Source organism: Sceloporus occidentalis, unplaced genomic scaffold (assembly GCF_023333645.1).
Source record: "Sceloporus occidentalis isolate IW3139 unplaced genomic scaffold, rSceOcc1.0.p SCAF_2, whole genome shotgun sequence".
NCBI classification, from domain to species: domain Eukaryota; kingdom Metazoa; phylum Chordata; class Lepidosauria; order Squamata; family Phrynosomatidae; genus Sceloporus; species Sceloporus occidentalis.
Window position 1 is genome coordinate 941,503 of NW_028316982.1, and position 19,598 is coordinate 961,100.

At 48.5% G+C, this 19,598-nt stretch overlaps 1 protein-coding gene across 2 annotated transcripts in view; it reads left to right on the plus strand.

The window, feature by feature from the left end:
* LOC149317834 (calcium/calmodulin-dependent protein kinase II inhibitor 2-like) overlaps positions 1–19,598 on the plus strand; it is a 38,462-nt gene that overhangs the window by 15,845 nt on the left and 3,019 nt on the right. The window contains exon 2 of one of the 2 annotated variants that reach the window (XM_089508546.1): positions 17,042–17,230. In XM_089508546.1, coding sequence (XP_089364672.1) covers positions 17,068–17,230 — 163 coding nt within the window. In that variant the 5' untranslated portion in view covers positions 17,042–17,067. Of the gene's footprint in view, positions 1–16,742; positions 17,231–19,598 lie in introns of those variants that run through there. The other variant, XM_089508544.1, reaches the window with a different exon arrangement.

Below are 19,598 nucleotides of genomic sequence, written 5' to 3' on the forward strand. Positions count from 1 at the left end.
TGTATCCATTGTTTAACTTTAGACTTAGTCAATAGATAGCCATCAAGACCTTTGTTCCGCAGGTAGCTATAGCCTGAGGATAGGTTTTGTAGTATAAATAAGACCTAGAGTCCACTCTTCTTTGGGGCTTGCGAGCTACAGTTCCAAACCTCTAACTCTGTCGAGCAACTGCTCCGGAGATCTCCTGGGCACTGCGCCCTGCTGAAATCACTTGGGCAAGCCAAAGCCCGCTGTCTCTTTCGGGCCTCTGGTTAGCTTTGCCCGCTGGAACTTAGCTCCTAGCTACCGCAGTCGCCGGTTGCTTTCTGTTCCCCGCAGCCGTGTTCACCTTCCCTCACATCTGTCGCTTGGAGAAGACTCCTAAGGTAATTATTCCAACGGTGCCTCTATCCTTTCTCCTTTACCCCAAACTCTTCCCCTTCCTTGCTTTAGCACTGAATGTGTGTGTGTGTGTGTGAACCCTTTTGTTGTGTGGCTTTAATAAATGTTATATTTTAATTGCAACTCATTGGCATTGGAGCCTCTGTTTCTTGGGGTTGGACTAGATGATCTCTGGCATACACATAGGGACACGATCTCGCTGCGTGCGTTGTTAGGACATGCCTCTCGTAATATTTGAGCTAATTAAATTCCCCTAATTCGATCCTTCCTAACAGCAAGAACCCATCTCAAGGCCGGATGAAATATGTCACGGTGTTGCACAGCGCAACAAGAGATTGTTCCCATTGTCTGCACTCATCGTAAAAAAATGTCATATAGCCCTAGTTCCGCTTTTCAAGCCCTGGCAGAAGTGGGTGATGAGATGCAAAGGAGATGCCAGGCCTCAAACAGCTGTGAGGAAATGGAGCATTTGCAAATGCAGACTGGCAGAAGAAAAGCTGAACACTCCCACAGTTTCAAGGGCTGGTCCTCTTTGGCATTTGATCCGTTTCAGCAGATGGAGAGCGAAGTTCCCAGTAGTGGTGCGCAGTGGCTTGAGCATTGGACTATGGGTCTGGAGACCAGGGTTCAACCATGGAAACCCACTGGATGGCCTTGGGCAAGTCACACACTCTCAGCCCCAGAAAGCCCCATGATAGGTTTGCCTTAGTGTCACCATAAGTCGGAAATGACTTGAAGGCACACAACAACAACAACAACAACAACAAGAAGGGCTGTGAGCCTATATTCAGTGTAAATCTTTACTCCTCTGGTTACCCTCCAGCTGAACAGCCAGTACTGAGGAAACACAGAGTTGGAAGAGACCCCAAGAGCCATCCAGTCCAACCCCATTCATAGGCCCTATACAGACTGGTCTGAAAGGCCGGCCTGTGGAAGGAGTCAGGGCACAGCGTCCTGATGGCGCACGTCCTGACTCCGCCCCAGGGCGCCATGATGCCATGCACTGCTCCAGATGGTGCGTGGCATCATGGTGTGCCTCTGGCACTGTGTTCAGATGATGCAGCACTGAAGGAGTGCCATTCAGCCGTGCTGCTGCGGCCATGGCATCCTTTGGAGGGCACAAATTAGCCACTTTTTGCGGCTCCTTTTTGCACCCTCCAAAGGCTGGATTGGGGCCACGGCATGAGGTTGCTGCGGCCCCAATCCAGCCAGGAAAGGGGCAGCCTCCCACCACCCCTTAAGGGCGGTCTGTAGAGCCCCATAGAGTCTTTAATAAACTCATCTTCTGTCTGTTGGCCAATAAAGGTATCATAAAGGTATTTTTGTTTTTACTTCTACCTAGTTTCTTTCAAGTTTTTCGGGGGGGGGGGGGGAGGCTAAATTCATTTGTGCACTTGTCCATTCTTCTTTATGCCTGACCAGAACCCATGGACCAGGATGCTGTTATGTTTCATAAATGATGTGCTTTTGCTCAGAACAATTCTGTCTCCGTCTGAATTGCTCCGTTCTGCTTCTTCTTCAGCCATGGCATGCGACACTGAACCCCTTCCTCAGGCTTCGGAAGAGTTCTTTTTGATGCATTATCTGTGTTTTGAAACACCCACGTTTCCCCCCAAAAGTTCCCAGAACTCTGTCCTGTTCCTGTTTTATTATCCAGTCGGTATAATATTTCGTAACCCGGCCAGCGAAGTGCGGAGGCTGCTTGCAGGAGAAAAGTGCTCTAATCAAAAGAGTCCTACTTTCCTCCGGAAGCTCCAATAGACGTTTTGTTCTTTTCAGAGCTTTCGCTTGCCAGGTTGAAATGAAACGAAATGAAACTTCTTCTTAGTGGCTGTGTTTGAGGGGATGCTCTGTGATCGAAGGAGGAGGAGAGATGTTAAGGGGCATCTCTCAGCATGGTGGCTGGTTTCTAGCTATATATGGTTGGGATCCTGTGGGTTGCTTACGCATACATATGTTCCCCCACGGAAACAGTCAGACCATTTTGTCTGATACGGAGGGGCCGCATTCATTTTGCAGAAGCAGAACTGCACATGCAGCACAAGGGTGTCAAAGTACCATGTGCGCCATTCAAAATCAATGCTCATGTGTGCAGCACATCAGTGGCTGGCATCTTGTTCTTACATTCCTTTACACATGCATTTGTACTCTTTTTGCTGTTACTTTATGTTTGAATTCATTTCACATCTGTATAAGTGGAGTTTTACAAGCGTAACTGTTTCACACGCTCCTTCTTACACAGTGCATAATTCTATCTCAGTGCCTCCAATGTACCCCTTGACTCAGTGAAACTGTGCAAACAGTCCCTATGGTTGCACAACGCACAATTGCACAACTGGTTGCACAATATTGATATTCAGCAGACAGGTTGCGTAGCGCATCCTCAACTTAGATGAGTGTAGATTTACACAAGCACAGTTTATGATAGTTTTTTGTGGGTTTTTCAGGCCATGAGGTTCTAGCAGGGTTTATTCCTGGCGTTTCGCCAGCATCTGTGGCCGCCATCTTCAGAGCATGCTGGCATGGAAGAGAGAGGGGTATATATAGATACTGTTGGTTGAGAGGAAGCAATTCACATGTTAATCTGTGTATTGTTCTGTTGTTGAATGGCAAGGCTTCAGGGGGTCTATTTAGAACATGGCCTCATAGCTCGAAAAACCCACAAAAATTTATGAGTACCGGCCGTGAAAGCCTTTGACTTCACAAGTTATGATCTTAGTTGCTGTGTCTTGCACATGATGTGCACTCTGCAGTCAGATGCCCATTCAGTCGCACAACATTGCAATTCATAAATGAGGCCCCGTTATGCAATTGTCAACTAATTCCACAAGCATAAAGTAATGCTCCTCCTTGGCTAGAAAGACTGGTGCATTTGTTTGGATGCTGTCAGTTCTGACTGGCAGCTGTTTTTCAGTGTTCAAGACAGGACTCTTTCCTGGAGCTGCCTTGACTACACTGAAAGTCTTCCTCTTTTTGAAGGACTGTGTTCTACTTTTGTATTCTGGACGTAAATACCCTAAAGGCACCAGATCCCACCTGATCTTGGAAGATAAGCAGGGTTAGCCCTGATTAGTACTTGGATGGGAGACTACCAGTGACCACCTGGTGCTAGACTATGGGCCTGAACAGACAGGCCAAAATAAAGCTGCTTTGGGCCACTTTGGAAGTGTGCTGTTTAAATGATGCATGCGTCCTAAGAGGGTGGAAGACGCGCCAAAGCCATGCTCCAGTTATAAGGACTAGAGCGCAGGTTTGGCACACCTTCTGGCCTCTTAAGACGTGTGTGTCATTTAAACAGCATACCTCCAAAGTGACCCGAAGCAGCTTTATTTTGGCCTGTCTGTTTAGGCCCTATATTTTAGAGGAAGGAACAAGGCAAAACACCTCTGAAGATTCCTTGCTTAAGAAAACCCTATGAAATGTGTGGTGTCACCATAAACTAAAAGATAAGTAAAAGGCACATACATACAGAATCATAGAGTTGGAGCAGACCCCAAGGAACATCCAACCCCCTTCCACCTGTTAGGAAGGATCGAATTAGGGGAATTTAATTAGCTCAAATATTACGAGAGGCGTGTCCTAACAACGCGCGCAGCGGGGTCATGTCTCTATGTGTATTCCAGAGGTCACCTAGTCCACCCCCAGAGAAAGAGACTAGAATGCTAATGAGGTGCAATTAAAATATGAACATTTATTAAAGCCACACAACAAAAGGGATCACACACACACACACACACACAGTGCTATAGCAAGGGAGGGTTGAGTTTGGGAGCAAAGAAAGGAAGAGGAGAGGCACCGTTGGGAATATTTACCTTAGACGTCTTCTCCAAGGAGTCGGATGAGATGCCAGGATGGATAGTGAGACGGCCGCAGAAAGGGGAAGGAGCGCGGCGGCCGCAGTGGCTTAGGAGCTGAGTTCCGGCGGGCAAAGCTAACAAGAGGCCTGAATGACAGTGAGCCTGGCTTCGCTCAAGTGATTTCAGCAGAGCAAGGTGCTCTAAGAACTCAGGCTCGGAACTGGAAGCTCGACAAGCCCACTGGAGGGCTGGAAACTGGGACCTTATATAGGGCTAAACCTATCCTCAGGCGATGGCTGCCTGGCGGGACAAAGGCGTTGATTGCTTATCTTTGTCTAAGCTGAACTTTACACAATGGTAGCACAACGCAAGAGGTCTGCCACTTTTCAGAAGAGCAGATACCTTGATGGCTGAGCTGTTAAATTAATCACTGGCTCATTAAGGAGGGAGCCATAGCTATTGTCCTCCATGAGTGGGTTTCTGCAAATCTGGTCTAGCAACTCCCAAAACTTCCTCTTACAGGTTTGAATCTACCTTTTTCTGAGACCATGCCTTGGCAAGGCAGCTGTCTACGTGGTTTCCTCGCCTTTAGGTTAATGGCGGCTGGCTGTGGGGTCAGTCAGGGCTCATGGCTTCAGATCGCATGGCGCCCAAAATTTAATATAAATCCATACTCGGTAACACACCATGCAGGAAGACACTTTCAAAGCAACCTCAACAGATAGCCATGCTGCCTCTGTTTAAAGTCCTCCAAAGAAGGAGACCCCACCACTAGCCAAGGGAGTTTGTTCATGGTCAAATAGCCCTTACTCTCAGGAGGTTCCTCCTAATGCTGAGCTGGAATCTTTTTTCCTGTACTTTGCATCCATTGCTCCATTGTGTCCTATTCTCTGGAGCAGCAGAAAACAAGCTTGCTCCCTCCTCAATATGGCATCCCTTCAAACATTTAAACAGGGCTTTCATGTCACCTCTTAGCCATCTCTTCTCCAGGCTAAACATCCCCAGCTCCCTAAGTTGCTCCTCAGAGGGCTTTTTCTTTCTCTTGTATCATTTTAACACCTTTTGATGAAGAACCCAGTGGAGCTTTGAAAGCTTGCAACACAAATGTTGTGCATTTTTGTAGGCCTGACAGAGGGATCACTATTTGGTGAGTTTGGGATGTAATTGTACTTTGCCAACTCCTATATGGCCAACGCTATGGCCAACTACTAAAGAAAGTCAAGGAAGAATGTGCAAAGGCAGGCTTATTGTTGAACATAAAGGAAACCAAAATAATGACCACAGAAGATTTACACATGTTCAACCTAGACAATGGGGACATAGCAATAGTAAGTGTTCCTATACCTTGGATCAAACCTTGATTAGAACGAGGACTGCAACCAAGAAATCAGAAGAAGACTAAGAATGGGGAGGGCAGCTATGAAAGAATTAGAAAAGGTCCTAAAATGTAAAGAGATGCAACTGAAGACAAAATTAGAATTGTACAAGCCATTGTTTCCCCTATTAGTATGTATGAGCTGGACAGTGGAAGATAAGAAAAATATCAGTTCCTTTGAGATGTGGTGATGGAGAAGAGTGCCTAGGATCCCATGGAGAGCCAAAAAGACAAACAAATGGGTCACAGAATCATCGAAACCTACAGTTGGAAGAGACCTCAAGAAGGGCCATCCAGTGCAACCTTATTATTCCATGCAGGAACTCTCAATCAAAGCACTCTATAACAGGTGGGGAGAAGAGGAAGAGCTGGCCAGAGAAGAGAGGGAGGAGCCGCTCCCAGAGCCAAGGAGGAGATGGGAAGCACCTGCTGGGGAGCCTGGGAAAGGGCCGGGCAGTGAGGGTATAAGAAGGCAGGGAGAGGTGGCCAGCTGTGGGTTGGATGCCCGAGGGACAGAGCAGGCTTCTCTGAGCCCCAGGAGGGAAGGGTGGTCAGCACCTCTCCAGCATGAGGCCGAATCTCTGCAGGACACCAGGAGACTGTCTTGTTGAGAGAGCCTGCCTGGGAAGGTGACTTGGGGGTAAAGAAAGACTTCTGATATCCCTTTCCCACAAGAGGAAACCCGGAGAACTTGGAGGTAACCTGGTGGGATGAGAAAGGGCAGTGCTGGGAGCATGGCCCTGGGCCAAGGACCCTAGAGAAGGCCGAGTTGGAGCCAAGTGAGAAGGGTGGATGAAGGGCCTGAGTGCCAAAGTAGCACCTAAGTGGGTGGGAGTGAGGTAACTTCCCACACTGTACACTGTTTCATTGGGGTCCAAACTATTGGTTGTGAAGACCCAGTTGCTGTTCACTGGATTAAAGTTTGTGGCACTGCAGCACATGTGTGGTGCTTATTGGAAACATGGAGGCAAGAAGTCTGCCTGGAGTCCCAGGAGTACAGCCCCCCCCCCCACACACACCCATTGACAGATGGCCATCCAGCCTCTGTTTAAAGACCTCCAAGGAAGGAGACCCCACCAAATCGAGCCTAGAGCAATAGAAGCCTGAGATACCCTTGGAAGCCAAGATGGCAAAACTCAGGCTGTTGTACTTTGGGCATATCATGAGAAATATGACTCACCGGGGGGGGGGGGGGGACCATGTTAGGAAAGATGGAGGGAAGTAGAAAGAGAGGAAGGTTGCATTCTAGATGGACAGGAACTCTTACCATTAGGGAAGTTAGGGGTATGAATTTGCAGGACCTGAGCAGAGCAGTGCAGGACAGGGAGTCTTGGAGACGTCTCATCCATGAGATTGCCATGGGTCGAGATCGACTTTAGGGCAAGTAACAACAAATGCACTTGTCCCTCCACATTCGCTAGGATTAGGGGCACAAGACCCGCGTGAATATGGAAAAACCTCAAATAGCAAAACAACAACAACATGTTTTTATCCAAGAGGACACTTCTCTAGGAATCTCTGAGTCCTCCAGGGCAACTCTGTGGCCAACGTCCAAAAGACACTGACCATAGAACTGCACTGGAGGAGCTACAAAGGCCTAGCAGAGTATTCTCTCTAGGAATCTCTAGGTCTTTCAGTGTCACTTTTAGTTAAAGTTGACCACAGAGTTGCACTGGAGGACCTAGATGTTCCTAGAGAGAACATATTAATTGAATCCGCAAATATCAAAGCCACAAATATGGAGGGATGAGTGTATAGCCAACATGGCTAGCCCTGGGTATGTTCTCATTCACAAGGTAGCCATATGTCAAAGTTGACTTGAAGCCTGCTAACAACAGCATACATATCTACTCAAAAGTAAACCTGGTTGAGTCCAGTGTGTCTTACACAAAGGAAAGTGGAAAGAGCAGCCTTACCAAGTGGTCCTGTATGTGTCCTATAAGACACAAGGAACACTGACTAGGCAGGTGTGCGCACATTTGTGCAGAACATGGGCATAGAGCTCTTGATATGCCACGGTGGCATGACGGAAAGCAGGGAAAAGGGCACAGGCACAGCTGCCGGAAAGGAAGGAAGACATTGGAAGCCGCCAGTTTTGCCTGCCTTTCCCTCTTCCCTGCTGCACAATGCTGGAAAAAGGCATCCCAATGTGCCAACAAAATCCCATCCCACAAGCGCAGAGCCTGGGATCAATTCCTTTTTCCAGTCATGAGGGTATAAATAAACTCCATTATCACCGGAGCTTAATGAGGGACAAGCTCACTCTTTTTGCAGTGGAACTGTCACTTTTAAGTTATTTTTATGGTGGCAGGCAGGCAGACTGAATGGCGGAAGGGGATGAGCGCATGGTTCAGGCACCAGCTCATGCTGTGCCTCATGCCAATGCCTCGTGCGCGGTTGTGGGTGCGGGGTTGACAACGGACAGAGGAGAGTGCGTTTTGTGCAATGGGCCAGCAGCTTACAGCAAACCTCTTTTTCTCTGTGTGTTTGACACTCTTGTATCAGGCTGGAACCGTTTGGTCCCCAAGAAGTACTTTTGCCTTGCAGAATGTACATAGAAAGGGACCAACATTGCAGTCCTTCTAGGAAAGAGATAGGAAATGTGGAACCTGTTGAATATCTGTGGCCTTTTGGAAGATCCCCTTGGTTCATAAAATCATAGAATCATATTGTTGGACGAGACCACAGGGGCCACCCAGTCCAATCTCATTCTGCCATGCAGGAACTCTCAGTCAAAGCATTCCCTGCGACAGATGGCCATCCAGCCTCTGCTTTAAAACAGCCTCCAAAGAAGGAGATTCCACCAAAATCTCCAAGGGAGGCGTGTGTTCAAGTGTCCCTTACTGTCAGGAGGTTCCTCCTAATATTGAGCTGGAATCCCTTTTCCTGGAGCTGGCATCCATTGCTCCATTGTCTTCTATTCTCTGGAGCAGCAGAAAACAAGTTTGCTCCATCTTCAATATGAGACCCCTTCAAGTGTTCAAACAGGGCTATCATATCTGTCAGGAAATGACATTGGTGTGGCCACTAGGGGGAGCTGTTGTGCAGATAATTTGGAGCTCCAGTGGCAGCTCATGTGTCAGCATTCAAACAGGGCATCATCGGAATGTTGATGCAACTGTCGACTGTCAGTTCTCAACTGTCACTGAGAGAAAGAGAGAGACAGTTGGTGCCTGAGAGTAGGCTGTGTCTGTTACTGGGAGGCAGTGAGATGGTTGTGTGTTAATGTGGCTGCCTTAGAGGTTGTGTTATTATTGTTGGTTGGTGTAAATAGTGTGTATTAGAGACAGATGTCCAATACACTGTGTACATCTATGTTGTAAATCCTGCAAAGGAAGATTAAAGCCCTCGTTTAGAGTGAAGACTTGTAAGAGTCATTATTAGTTGAAGACATCTTCACAGATTCCTTCTTCTTGGTGTCCTGTCGACGTGGTTGAACTCTGCAGATGGTCGTGGTGGACACTGCGCGTCATTCCATACTTCCCAACAAGGGTTATGGGCGCAGCGCACAGGCCACAACAATATCACCTCTTAAAAACCTTCCCTTCTCCAGGCTAAACATCCCCAGCTCCCAAAGTCTCTCCTCATGGGGCTTTATGGTTTCCCAACCATTCATCATTTTAGTTGCCCTCCTTTGGAAACGCTCAAGCTTCTCAGCATCCTTTTTGAAGTGTATGTGCATCTTGCTATTCCTTTCCACTCCTTTCCAACCAAAGCCACATAGTTTTTCTGCAACAGTCCCCCAGAATGGCCTTTTCACGGTTGGCGAAGAGCGTAAGCAACTGGAGAACCATTTTCTTGTGTCCTGTATCCAAACACAGAATGATAACATCATCTGCCGAGACTCCACTGGAATTCAATAGAGCAGTGGTCCCCAAACTGTGCTCTTTAAGGGATTTTGGAGTTCAGCTTCCAGAATCTGAGGCTATTGGCCAACATGGCTGGGGCTTCTGGGAGATGAAGTCCAAAATCCCTTAAAGGGCAGAGAAGATGCAATAGAAGATGCTATCAGTCTCTGTCTGTCTAGCAGTGGTCCCCAGAATGTGCCCTTTAAGAGAATTTAGACTTCATCTCCCAGAAGCCTCAGCCACATTGGCCAATAGTCTGGGATTCTGGGAGCTGAAGTCCAAAATCCCTTAAAGAGCACAGTTTGGGGACCACTGGAAGGGACATAGTATGCTGATTCCCCCCAAGCCTCCGACAACCACAGAATGGCTGTGTTTGAACTAAATTATAGCCAAACCGTGGGTCCTGGGGCTGAAGGAGAATGTCCTTCCCTTGTAATTGCGGGAAAAACTAGCAGAGCAGGCTGGTGAACCCAGGACCCTCCTTTATGGAACGAAAAGTGTTTCTGTCCCCAAAGAGAACGAAGCCCTGAGTCCCGTACCTGTGGAGTCCCATAGAGAAGGTGCAACCGTACATTGCTTGCACATTGTGCGGAGGGAACTTTCTATTCAACTGACATCCCTGACCAGAGGTTTACATTATTTCCTCCAGGCTAATGTCAAAAGTGACCTTTCACGGATTGCCTCGATTCCTCACTATCGGAAGTCCCTTATCTCTTTCATGGAGGAAGAGGCTTGTCTGGTGTATCTCCAGCTGAATCTGCTTATTTTTCTCTAATAAAGGTCTCAGAAACCAAGGCACACAGTTCCAAAGAAAGGCAAGCCTTTTCCCAAGAGGTAGCCCAAGCAAGGCCATCTCAAGGTGCCTAGTCTACACTGTAGAAATAATGCAGTTTAATGCCACTTTAATTGCCACGGCTCCATTCCTCTGCTGCCAACAAATATCAGGCGCTCTCAGCTGTATTTCAGAGAAAGGAATTGGCCAAACCACCTCTGAATATTCCTGGCCTAAGAAAACACTATGGACTTTATCACACGAGGGGCAAGCGTCATTAAATCGGCATTAATTCCCGTCAATATCACACAATAACAGGTTGGTTTTCATACAATGTGGTGCGACATCACCATTGTCCCATGAATAAAGTGGCAAAATTGTGCTGCTTTTTGTTTGTGGGAAAATCCCATTAACAAAAAGCAGTGTGATTTTGCCACTTTATTCATGGGATAATCGTGATTTTTGCAGCTTTATTCATGGGATAATGGTGTGATATTGGCAACATTGTGTGAAAACCAACCTGTTATTGTGTGATATTGACGGGAATTAATGCCAATTTAATGATAAAGTCCTATAAACTTCATGGAGCCACTCTAAGACATACGCACATAGGAAGACATACGACGCACACAGACATGTGGGATGCATCTATGCTGTAGAAGTAATGCAGTTTGACACCACTTTAAGTGCCATGGCTCCACCCTACAGAAGTTTTGCTACAGCATCCTTTGGCAGAGAAGACTGAAGACCTTGCAAAACTACAAATCCCAGGAATCAGATTCCATAGGATGGAGCTACTGGACTTTAGCTCTTACGTGGAGGAAGAGGCAGGCTGGGTATAAGTCTAGCTCCATCTCCTTATTTTCGGTAGGTAAAGGTTCCAGAAACCAAAGCCCAGAGTTCTACAGAAAAGCTACAAAGGAAGATCTAAAGGGGAGCAACCCCTTTTCTAAGGCGCTTCCAAACTGGAAGAGTGGCTCCTTCAGGTGGCAAAGGGCGATCCATGATGCAGTTCTGTTTGTAGACAGTGCAATGGAGTTTATCCATTTGGGCATTAAAGAGAGATTAAAGCACATCTAATAAAGAACTGTCTTATTAAAAATAACAATTGTAAGCTGCTCTGAGAGCCTTTAGGGCTGAAGGACGGGGCATAAATACCATAAATAATAATAATAATAATAATAATAATAAATCATCCCACAGATAAAGTGAAAATGGCAAGTAATTGCATGAATGATTGTCACACACAAAGGTGCAAATCAAGCGACACCAGAAATGCATTGTCACTGAAATCTCAAAAGTAAGAAGACGTGTATTAATGCTTCTTTGCGACCGCTTTAATGGCAGGTTTTGTGTGACGTCATGTGAAATCCTTTTGCCTATTTTCCCGGGATATTTGTGTGATAAACTCCATGTAGGATCTGAGGCACTTCTTAGGACCAGTGTTGCCTCCTCCAGAAAGCCTCCCCTGTCTTTTCTGGAGCCCTGTTCAGCCCAGATGCGGAGGAAGGGGTGCCTTCTTCTCCCTTCTTGGCAGTGGCTCAGAGACCGGGAACGGTGGGCGCCAAAAGAGTGCAAGCATCTTCCTGAAACCCACAAGTCCTGCCTTCTGCTCCTGACTCTGCAAAGGCCTGATTCATCACAGCTTTTGTGCTTCAAGCATTTGATGCTTCACCCAAAAAAGATTTCAGAAAGTGCAGCTGGCTTCTTCATCTCTGCCCCCAACTCCAGAATCCAAATGTTGTCGGTTTTCTTCATGGACATGTGCCTCTAATCCAAAGGAGCAGGTGCATGCAGTGCATCACAGAGGAGGAAATGGCTTTTCAGACCCTTCCCTGCCTCCTTTTTCTTATTCATAAGATTAATTATGGGTCGGAAGAAGGGAGAGAGAAGAGAGGACGGGCAATGCTGCAGAAATGCTTTCCCATACTAGATAGTTGGGGAGGAGATCCAAATGGAAAATCACAAAAGGGGTCTCAGCATTTTGACTGAGTCAAAAGTCAGTGGTCCATCCCAACTGCTAAGGCTCTCCATTGAGGGAGGCATCATTTTTTAAATAGATCTAACCATAAAAGAAATCTAAAGTCATCGGGGGATGAGGAGGCCAAGGGAAATGGCGCAAAATTAACTAGGCAGACTTTCAGACCTCATAGGCATCTTCATCATCAGGAAAGGACAGTAAATGTGCAGGTGATACGAGAGCCCAGTTTAAGTATTTGAAGGGCTGTCATATGGAGGAGGGAGCAAGCTTGTTTTCTGCTGCTCCAGAGACTAGGATACAACATGGATGCAAACTGCAGGAAAAGAGATTCCAGCTCAACATTAGGAGGAACTTCTTGAGAGTAAGGGCTGTTCAATGATGGAAGGCGCTTCCTCGGAGATTGTGGCGGAGTCTCCTTCTTTGGAGGTCTTTAAACAGAGGCTGGGTGGCTATCTGTCAGTGATGCTTTGGTTGAGAGTTGCTGCATGGCAGAAGAATGGGGTTAGACTAGATTATCCTTGGGGTCTCTTCCAACTCTAGGATTCTCCCACCAGTTGCCTGGAAGTCCCCTGCCCCCAGCCAAGGCTCCGAGTGGATTTGGGAGATCACTCTCAGCCTAATCTTGCTCAATTAGCCCCGAAGAAAATCCTCCTTTAGCCACTATGAGTCAGTCTAAACCGTTAACAGCACTTTGATGGTACCTTCACTGTTGGGGAACCATCCTACAAAAGTCTGGATTTTGTACTTTGGCACAGTACTTATATCGCTGTGATGGAGGCTGTAGGGATGCAATTCGTAGAAGCGGAGCTCCTTAGCGGATAATTTTAAATATGTACTTGTACACATTGCAAACCCTACATTTTGTAGGACAGTGAAAGTGGTTTCAAACTTCTCTAAGACCATATTGCAAACATATTCTATGGGTAGGGATGAGGGACTCAGTAATGATCACGCTTGCTGAGATTCTTCAGTTTCCAGCTTGGGGCCATAGAGAAATTCGTGCCGATTTTCATATGCATTTTTCACAATGAATGAATGATGATGTTTTGTGCACATTTGTGAAAAGGTATGTGTTTCTCTTCCAAGGACTAAAGGATGCTTGTGCTTACATTTGCACACTTTGCACAGACGAGATGCATTCTACAGCCAGGGTTTGATGCTGACTTTGCGAGAGCATAGGTATTATTAATGTGTCCTCTGATGTAACTGCCCTTGTCCCTGCTTTACCTTTTGCTTGTTTTCTCTGGGCATCTAGCTGACACAGACGCACATCCCTAGGATTAAGAGGATGGGCAAGATCCAGCCTTGAGCCTGAATCGTGCAAACTGGGCTGTGGCTTCCTTGACTGAGGTCCAAAATACGCGGCAGAAATCTAGTGGTCCCTCCGCATTTGCCGGGGTTCAGAGCGAAGGACCCCATGAATGTAGTGGAGAAACCGCAAATAAATAAACCCTATTCTTTTTTCCTAAGAGAACACCTCTCTAGGAATCTCCAGGGCCTCCGGTGCAACTCTATGGCCAACATCTGCCAGAAGCTAATCATAGAACCATGCTGGAGGACCTTCAAATGCCCAGAGAAGTGTTCTCTCTAGGAACATCTGGGTTCTCCAGCACAACTCTATGGTCACCTTCTGGCAGAATTGCACAGGACTGAGAGATTCCTAGAGAGAACGTCTTAACCAATGCCACAAATAATCAAACCGGCAAAAGCCGCAAATGTGGAGGACCAACTGTAATCCAGTTTGAGACCACTTTAACTGCCCCGGCTCAATGCTAGGGAATTCTGGGAACTGTAGTATTGTGAGAAATTTAGGCTTCTTTATCAGAGAGCTCTGGTGCCACAATAATCTACAATTCCCAGGATTCCTTAGCACCGAGTCAGGGCAGTTGAAGCAGTCTCAAACTGGATTATTTCTGCAGTGTGTTTTATACCTGAGTCAATGCACCTGTAATGCAGTCTTCCTCTTATCCTACTGCCTTCCACTTTACCAAATCATCTTATCACCTTTTCCAGTGAATCATCTCATCTCATGGTATGTCCAAACTACAACCACCTTAGTTTAGTCATTTGGGCGTCCGTTGAGAGTACATAGAGTAATTTGCTCTCAAGCCCACTCATTTGTCTTTTTGGTGGTCCTTGGTGTTCACTGGACACTTTTGCAGCCCTACAGCTCAAATGGGTGGATTCCCTTCCCATCACTTTCTTCCCATTCACTGCTGAGCTTTCACAACAGAATCCTAGAGTTGAAAGAGAACCCAAGAAGGGCCCTGATCCAGTCCAACCCCCTTCTTCTGCCATGCAGGAACTCTCCATCAAAGCATCCCTTGTGAAGATGGCCATCCAGCCTCTGTTTAAAGACAGCCTCCAAAGAAGACTCCACCAAAACGTCCAAGGAAGGAGTGTGTTTCCCTGTTGTCAGGATGGAAGTACCTTCTAAGACTGAGATGGAATTTCTTCTCCTGTAGTTTGAATCCATTGTTCCAGGTCCTGTTCTCTGCAGCAGCAGAAAACAAGCTGACACCCCTTCAGATACTTAAACAGGGCTATCATCACATCACCTCTTGACCTTCTCTTCTCCAGGCTAAACCTCCCCAGCTCCCTTCGTCTCTCCTCATAGGGCTTCATGGTTTCCAGGCCCTTCACCATTTCAGTCTCCCTCCTTTGGACACATGGCTCCAGGATCTTAATGTCCTTTTTGAATTGTTTTGCCCAGAACTGGACACAATATTATTCCAGGTGGAGCCTGACCAAAGCAGAGTAGACTAGGACTTAGACATCCCTTGATCTCGACACTATACTTCCATTGATGCAGCCTAGAACTGCACTGGCCTTGTTAGCTGTGACATTGCTGTGTCTTGCCCATGTATCTAGGCTCCACAGGGTTCTTGGTAGCCAGCATAGGCACAGATCCTAAGCCCTCTACTAAGGGACAATTTTGGGAGAGGCGGATGAGATCTTGAAATGGTTCCATCCTTCTGAACCTGGGTGACATCCAGCTCCTGCCTTTGCTGATGGCTTCCATGGGGGCAAATGGAGCAGATGTCGGCCGTGTCCAGTTCTGGGCACCACAATTCAAGGGGGATATGGACACGCTTTTGTATGCTGGAAACATCATTTAAAAAGTCGGACTGGAAGCAAAAGAGGGAGGTGGAAAAACTGGAGGAAAGCAGAACTCTCATATCTGAGATATGGAAAGACGATTGACCCTCAAGGCAAAGAGGGCAGAGGCAGCTTTGCAGCTGGACATTAAGAAAAGCACCCACTATCCAGGGAAAAGGCCACAAATGATCTCAAGAGTTATAAAGCAGGTGATGAAGAGTTTGAAAGAGTCCCAGGTTGTCCAGACTTGGGTTCAGTCGTCCATCGGAGCAGAGACTGGGATCCAGAGGGGCAGCTATGAAGGAAGGCAGCCAGAACCCAAAATGTGAAGGTCTAGCGTTAGACTATTTTTTAATTCTGTGTATGGTTTTTAGAGCTGGACAATGAAGAAAGCGGGTAGCAATAAAAGCAACTCCTTTGAGAGGCATGCTCTGTCTAAAAAAAGTCTTGGGGGAAAGATAAGCAAGTCTGGAACCAAGGAAGAGATACTGGAAACTAGATTGGGGCCCAGCTTTTGCAGCTGGACTGATCCAAGAACTGGACTTTAGTAGGCTAGAAATCAAGGGAAAGCATCATTTGGGTGTCGACTATAGAATGAATTTCGATGTAATCCCACCAAGGCCAGGAATGGCAGGGCTTTGCCAAAGGAGGAGGAGGAGGAAGGAAGGAAGGAAGGAAGGAAGGAAGGAAGGAGCGGGTGGCGAGGGGGACGGGGGCTTTTATGCAGGTTGTGTCAATTCCGTGGCTGTTTGGGGGCTTGTTCATTCAACCCCATTTTCTCCTCTTGTAAGCAATGGCCGTAAACTCAGCCGCTGACTGATGGTTGCAAATCCCATTGATCCAATAGGTCTACTTTGTCTGGGAGAAGCCAGAGAGGAAAGCCGGCCTTCCCAAGTCCTCTTGCTTTGGACCGCTGGCTCTCCATCCTCCTCAGACACACAGCCCAGGCTTGAGCAGATCTAGATCCATCTGAGGCAGTCGCCTCAAGGCTGCTGCCAACTCCCTTCTTCCCGGGAGCCTGGAAGCTGCTCCAAGCCCTCTCTCTGCAGACTAACTTGGGGAAATGCTGGGGCTGATCCTGTGGCCAGGGATCCTAAGAGAGGGAGAGGCTGGCGGCAGAAGAAGCCAGGATGGGAGACTCCTTTGCGGCGGAACAAGTGGAAGGCTGCCTGGCAGCAGAGAGGGAGGCCCGCCAGGAGCGAGCCCCTGCCTTCTCCCCGAGGGGCCCTTCTTCCCTGCCTCCGGCTTGTCTGGTGCTGGAGGAGGGCGTCTGGGCCGGGCTCTGGAGGGGCGAGAGGGGCTCCTGGGCCCTGCTTCCTCCCGCCCGCTCCTCCAGGTTTGGCTGCCCCTCGCCCTCCCTTCCGGAGGGGTCTCCCTGGCCTTCGCCTCCCTCCCTCCTGGTCCCTTCTTGTCCTCCTCCCCCGGAAAGAGAGAGAGAGAGGGAGGGGCAGCGGGGTCCCTTGGGCCTCCTCCTCCTCTTTTGGGGGGAGGGCCCTGGCAGAGGCTCCTCGGGGGGAGGGCAGGGGAGGAGGGCCGGATGAGGCATGACTTCATCCTTCCTTCCTTCCTCCCTTCCTTCCTTCTTCTTTCCTTCCTGCCTTCCTTCCTTTCTTCCTTCCGCCGGGGCTCGCTCTCTCTCTCTCTCTCTCTCTCTCTCTCTCTCTCTCTCTCTCCTCCGGAGCCGAGTCCCGCGCAGAGGCAGCCAAGGACGGGCGGCCTCCTCCTCTCCTCCTCCTCCTCCTCCCAGAGCATCCCTGCCTGGCCGGGCGAAGGAAGGCAGGCAGCCAGGCTCGCTGCTCGGGCCGAGCATCATCATGTCGGAGATCCTGCCCTACAACGAGGACAAGGTGGCCCACTATGCTCCGGAGGGCGAGGTGGGCGAGCTGCCCTTCAGCTGCCGCCTGCAGGACACCAGCGCCTGGGCCGCCCAGGCCAAGAGGCCCCCCAAACTCGGACAGATCGGCCGCGCCAAGAGAGGTCAGACAGACAGACCCCTGGGAGCCCCTGCAGCCCTCCCGGCCGGGCGCTTCGGGGGGGAGGCAGGGAGGGAGGCAGGGAGGGAGGGAGGGGGCATCGACACCTTCATCATCCTCATCATCATCCTCCTCCCCTTCATCACCCCCTCCTCGCCGGGGTTCTTGGGGGCCCTTATCGGGAGAGCCCTCCTTCCCCCATCGGAGGTCCAAGGGGGAGCCCTGGCCCCTCCGCCGGTCGCCCTTTCAAGCCGAGACAGCCTCCAAGAAAGAAGCCCAGCCAGAAAGCAAGAAAGCAGAGCCCGGATCCAGGCCGAGAAGAAGGGCTTCCCTGGATCTTGGCGGGAAGAAGAGCAGGGAGAATCAGACCAAGAACGGGGCTCAAGGCAGGAAGCAGCAGCGAAGGAAGGAGAGGGACCGGGAGAGGAAGAGTTGTTGTTGTTATTAGTATTATTATTATTATTATTATTATTATTATTTCTTCCCTGCCTCTCCCCGCGGATCTTGGCCGGGAACAGCAATAATAATCCTTATGACTACTACTACTATTATTATTATTATTATCATTTCCCCGTCTGTCCCCGTGGATCGAGGCCGGAAGCAGCGGCGGCGGCGGCGATGATGATGATGATGATGATGATGATGATGATCATCATCATCCTCTCTCCACCGGAGTAGCATCTCCTTCCCAAAGGGCAGAGACCCACTCCTCCTCCCGCATTTCAGACTCATCCTTAGACAGTCATTCTTTCAAAATCAAGACCCTCGGGGGGGGGGCACTCGGGAAAGGGAATGCCCCCCAGCAATGAAGCGCCCTCCCTCCATCCTCCTCCTCCTCCTCCTCCTCTCCAATTTTATTCAGCCAGATCCCTCCCTTCCCTCCCTCGGGGCCCCTCTTCCATGAGGCTGATCCGAGATTGTACACTTCTTCTTATGACTCTTATCACTAATTCTATCCCTCCTTTCCCTCAATGGCAGGTCACTGTTTCATGGGGCTGATTCTGGGGGGAGGGAGGGGGCTGGAATTATAAATCTCCATTATAAAGCATCATCATCATCATCATCATCATCCATCAAATGGAGTGATGTCCCGCCTCTCTCTCCCTCGGGCGACACTCTTTCCTAGGAGTGATTCGGACTGGGCACAGAAACTATATGTATTGGCATTATTATTGTTGTTGTTGTTGTTGTTGTTGTTATTTATATCCCTCCTTTCCCTTGATCGGCTGTCCCTATTTCCTGTGTCTGATTCAAGGTTGGGGTCCGCTAAAATTATTATTATTATTATTATTATTGATTTAATGTATTGATTTAATTTAGTTACAGCCCTCCTTTCCCTTGACCAGGTGTCCCTGTTTCAAGCGGCTGATGCGAAGTTGGGGGGGATGCTGAAATTACACATCATCATTATTATTATTGGTTTACTATGATTATATCCCTCCTTTCCCTCAATCGGATATCACTGTTTCATGCTGGGGGGGGGGGGGGGGGCTGAAATTAGAAATCTCCATTTTACATCATCATCATCCATTAAATGTATGGACCTCCCGTCTTTCTCTCCCTCGGGTGATTGGGGGTGTGTGCTGACATTATATTATATTAGTATTAGTATTATTAGTATTATTATTGATTTAATTTAATTACCTTCCTTCCTTCCTTCCTTCGAACGGGTGTCACTATTTCATGTGGTTCGAGGTTGGAGGGATGCTGAAATTTTACTAATTATCATTATCATCATCATCATCATCATCATCATCATCATCATCATCATCATCGCTTTGAAGGGCAAAATGAAAAACCAGGCTTTCCAGGCGGAGGGTCTGGAGGCAGGAGGGTTTTTTTTGGGGGGGGGGGAGGGATGAAGGTGGTGGATCGGGCCCCTTTGGCTGCTTCCCTCTCCGCCGCAACCCTTTGGGGGAAACCCATTTCCTGGAGGCCCCTTTCTGCCCCCCCCCCCCCGACCAGGCACGTCCTCCTTTTCCAGGGCAGGTCCTCCATTTCATCCCCTCTGCCCAGGAGGAATGTCACCATCTCCTCCATTGAAGCAGGCTTTGGTATTTCTGGGAGTGTTTTTCTAAGCTTCGACTTGATCCTGTCCTCCGTTTTTTCCTCGCATGTCCTCCATGGCCCTCCTTTGCGGTGAGGACCTTTGGCCAACCTGTTTCCAGGGCGTGTCCTCCATCCCAACCTTCTTGTCCGGGAGGAATTCCACAATGTCCTCCATCCGGAGCATCGCTCATAAGCATGCCTTCGTATTTCTAGGGGTGTTTCTAGCTTTGATTTGGGAATGCCCGACATTTTTCTGCCATGTCCTCCATTTGGGGTGCCTGGTCCTCCTTTACGGTGAGGCCCTCTGGCCGGCCTGTTTCCAG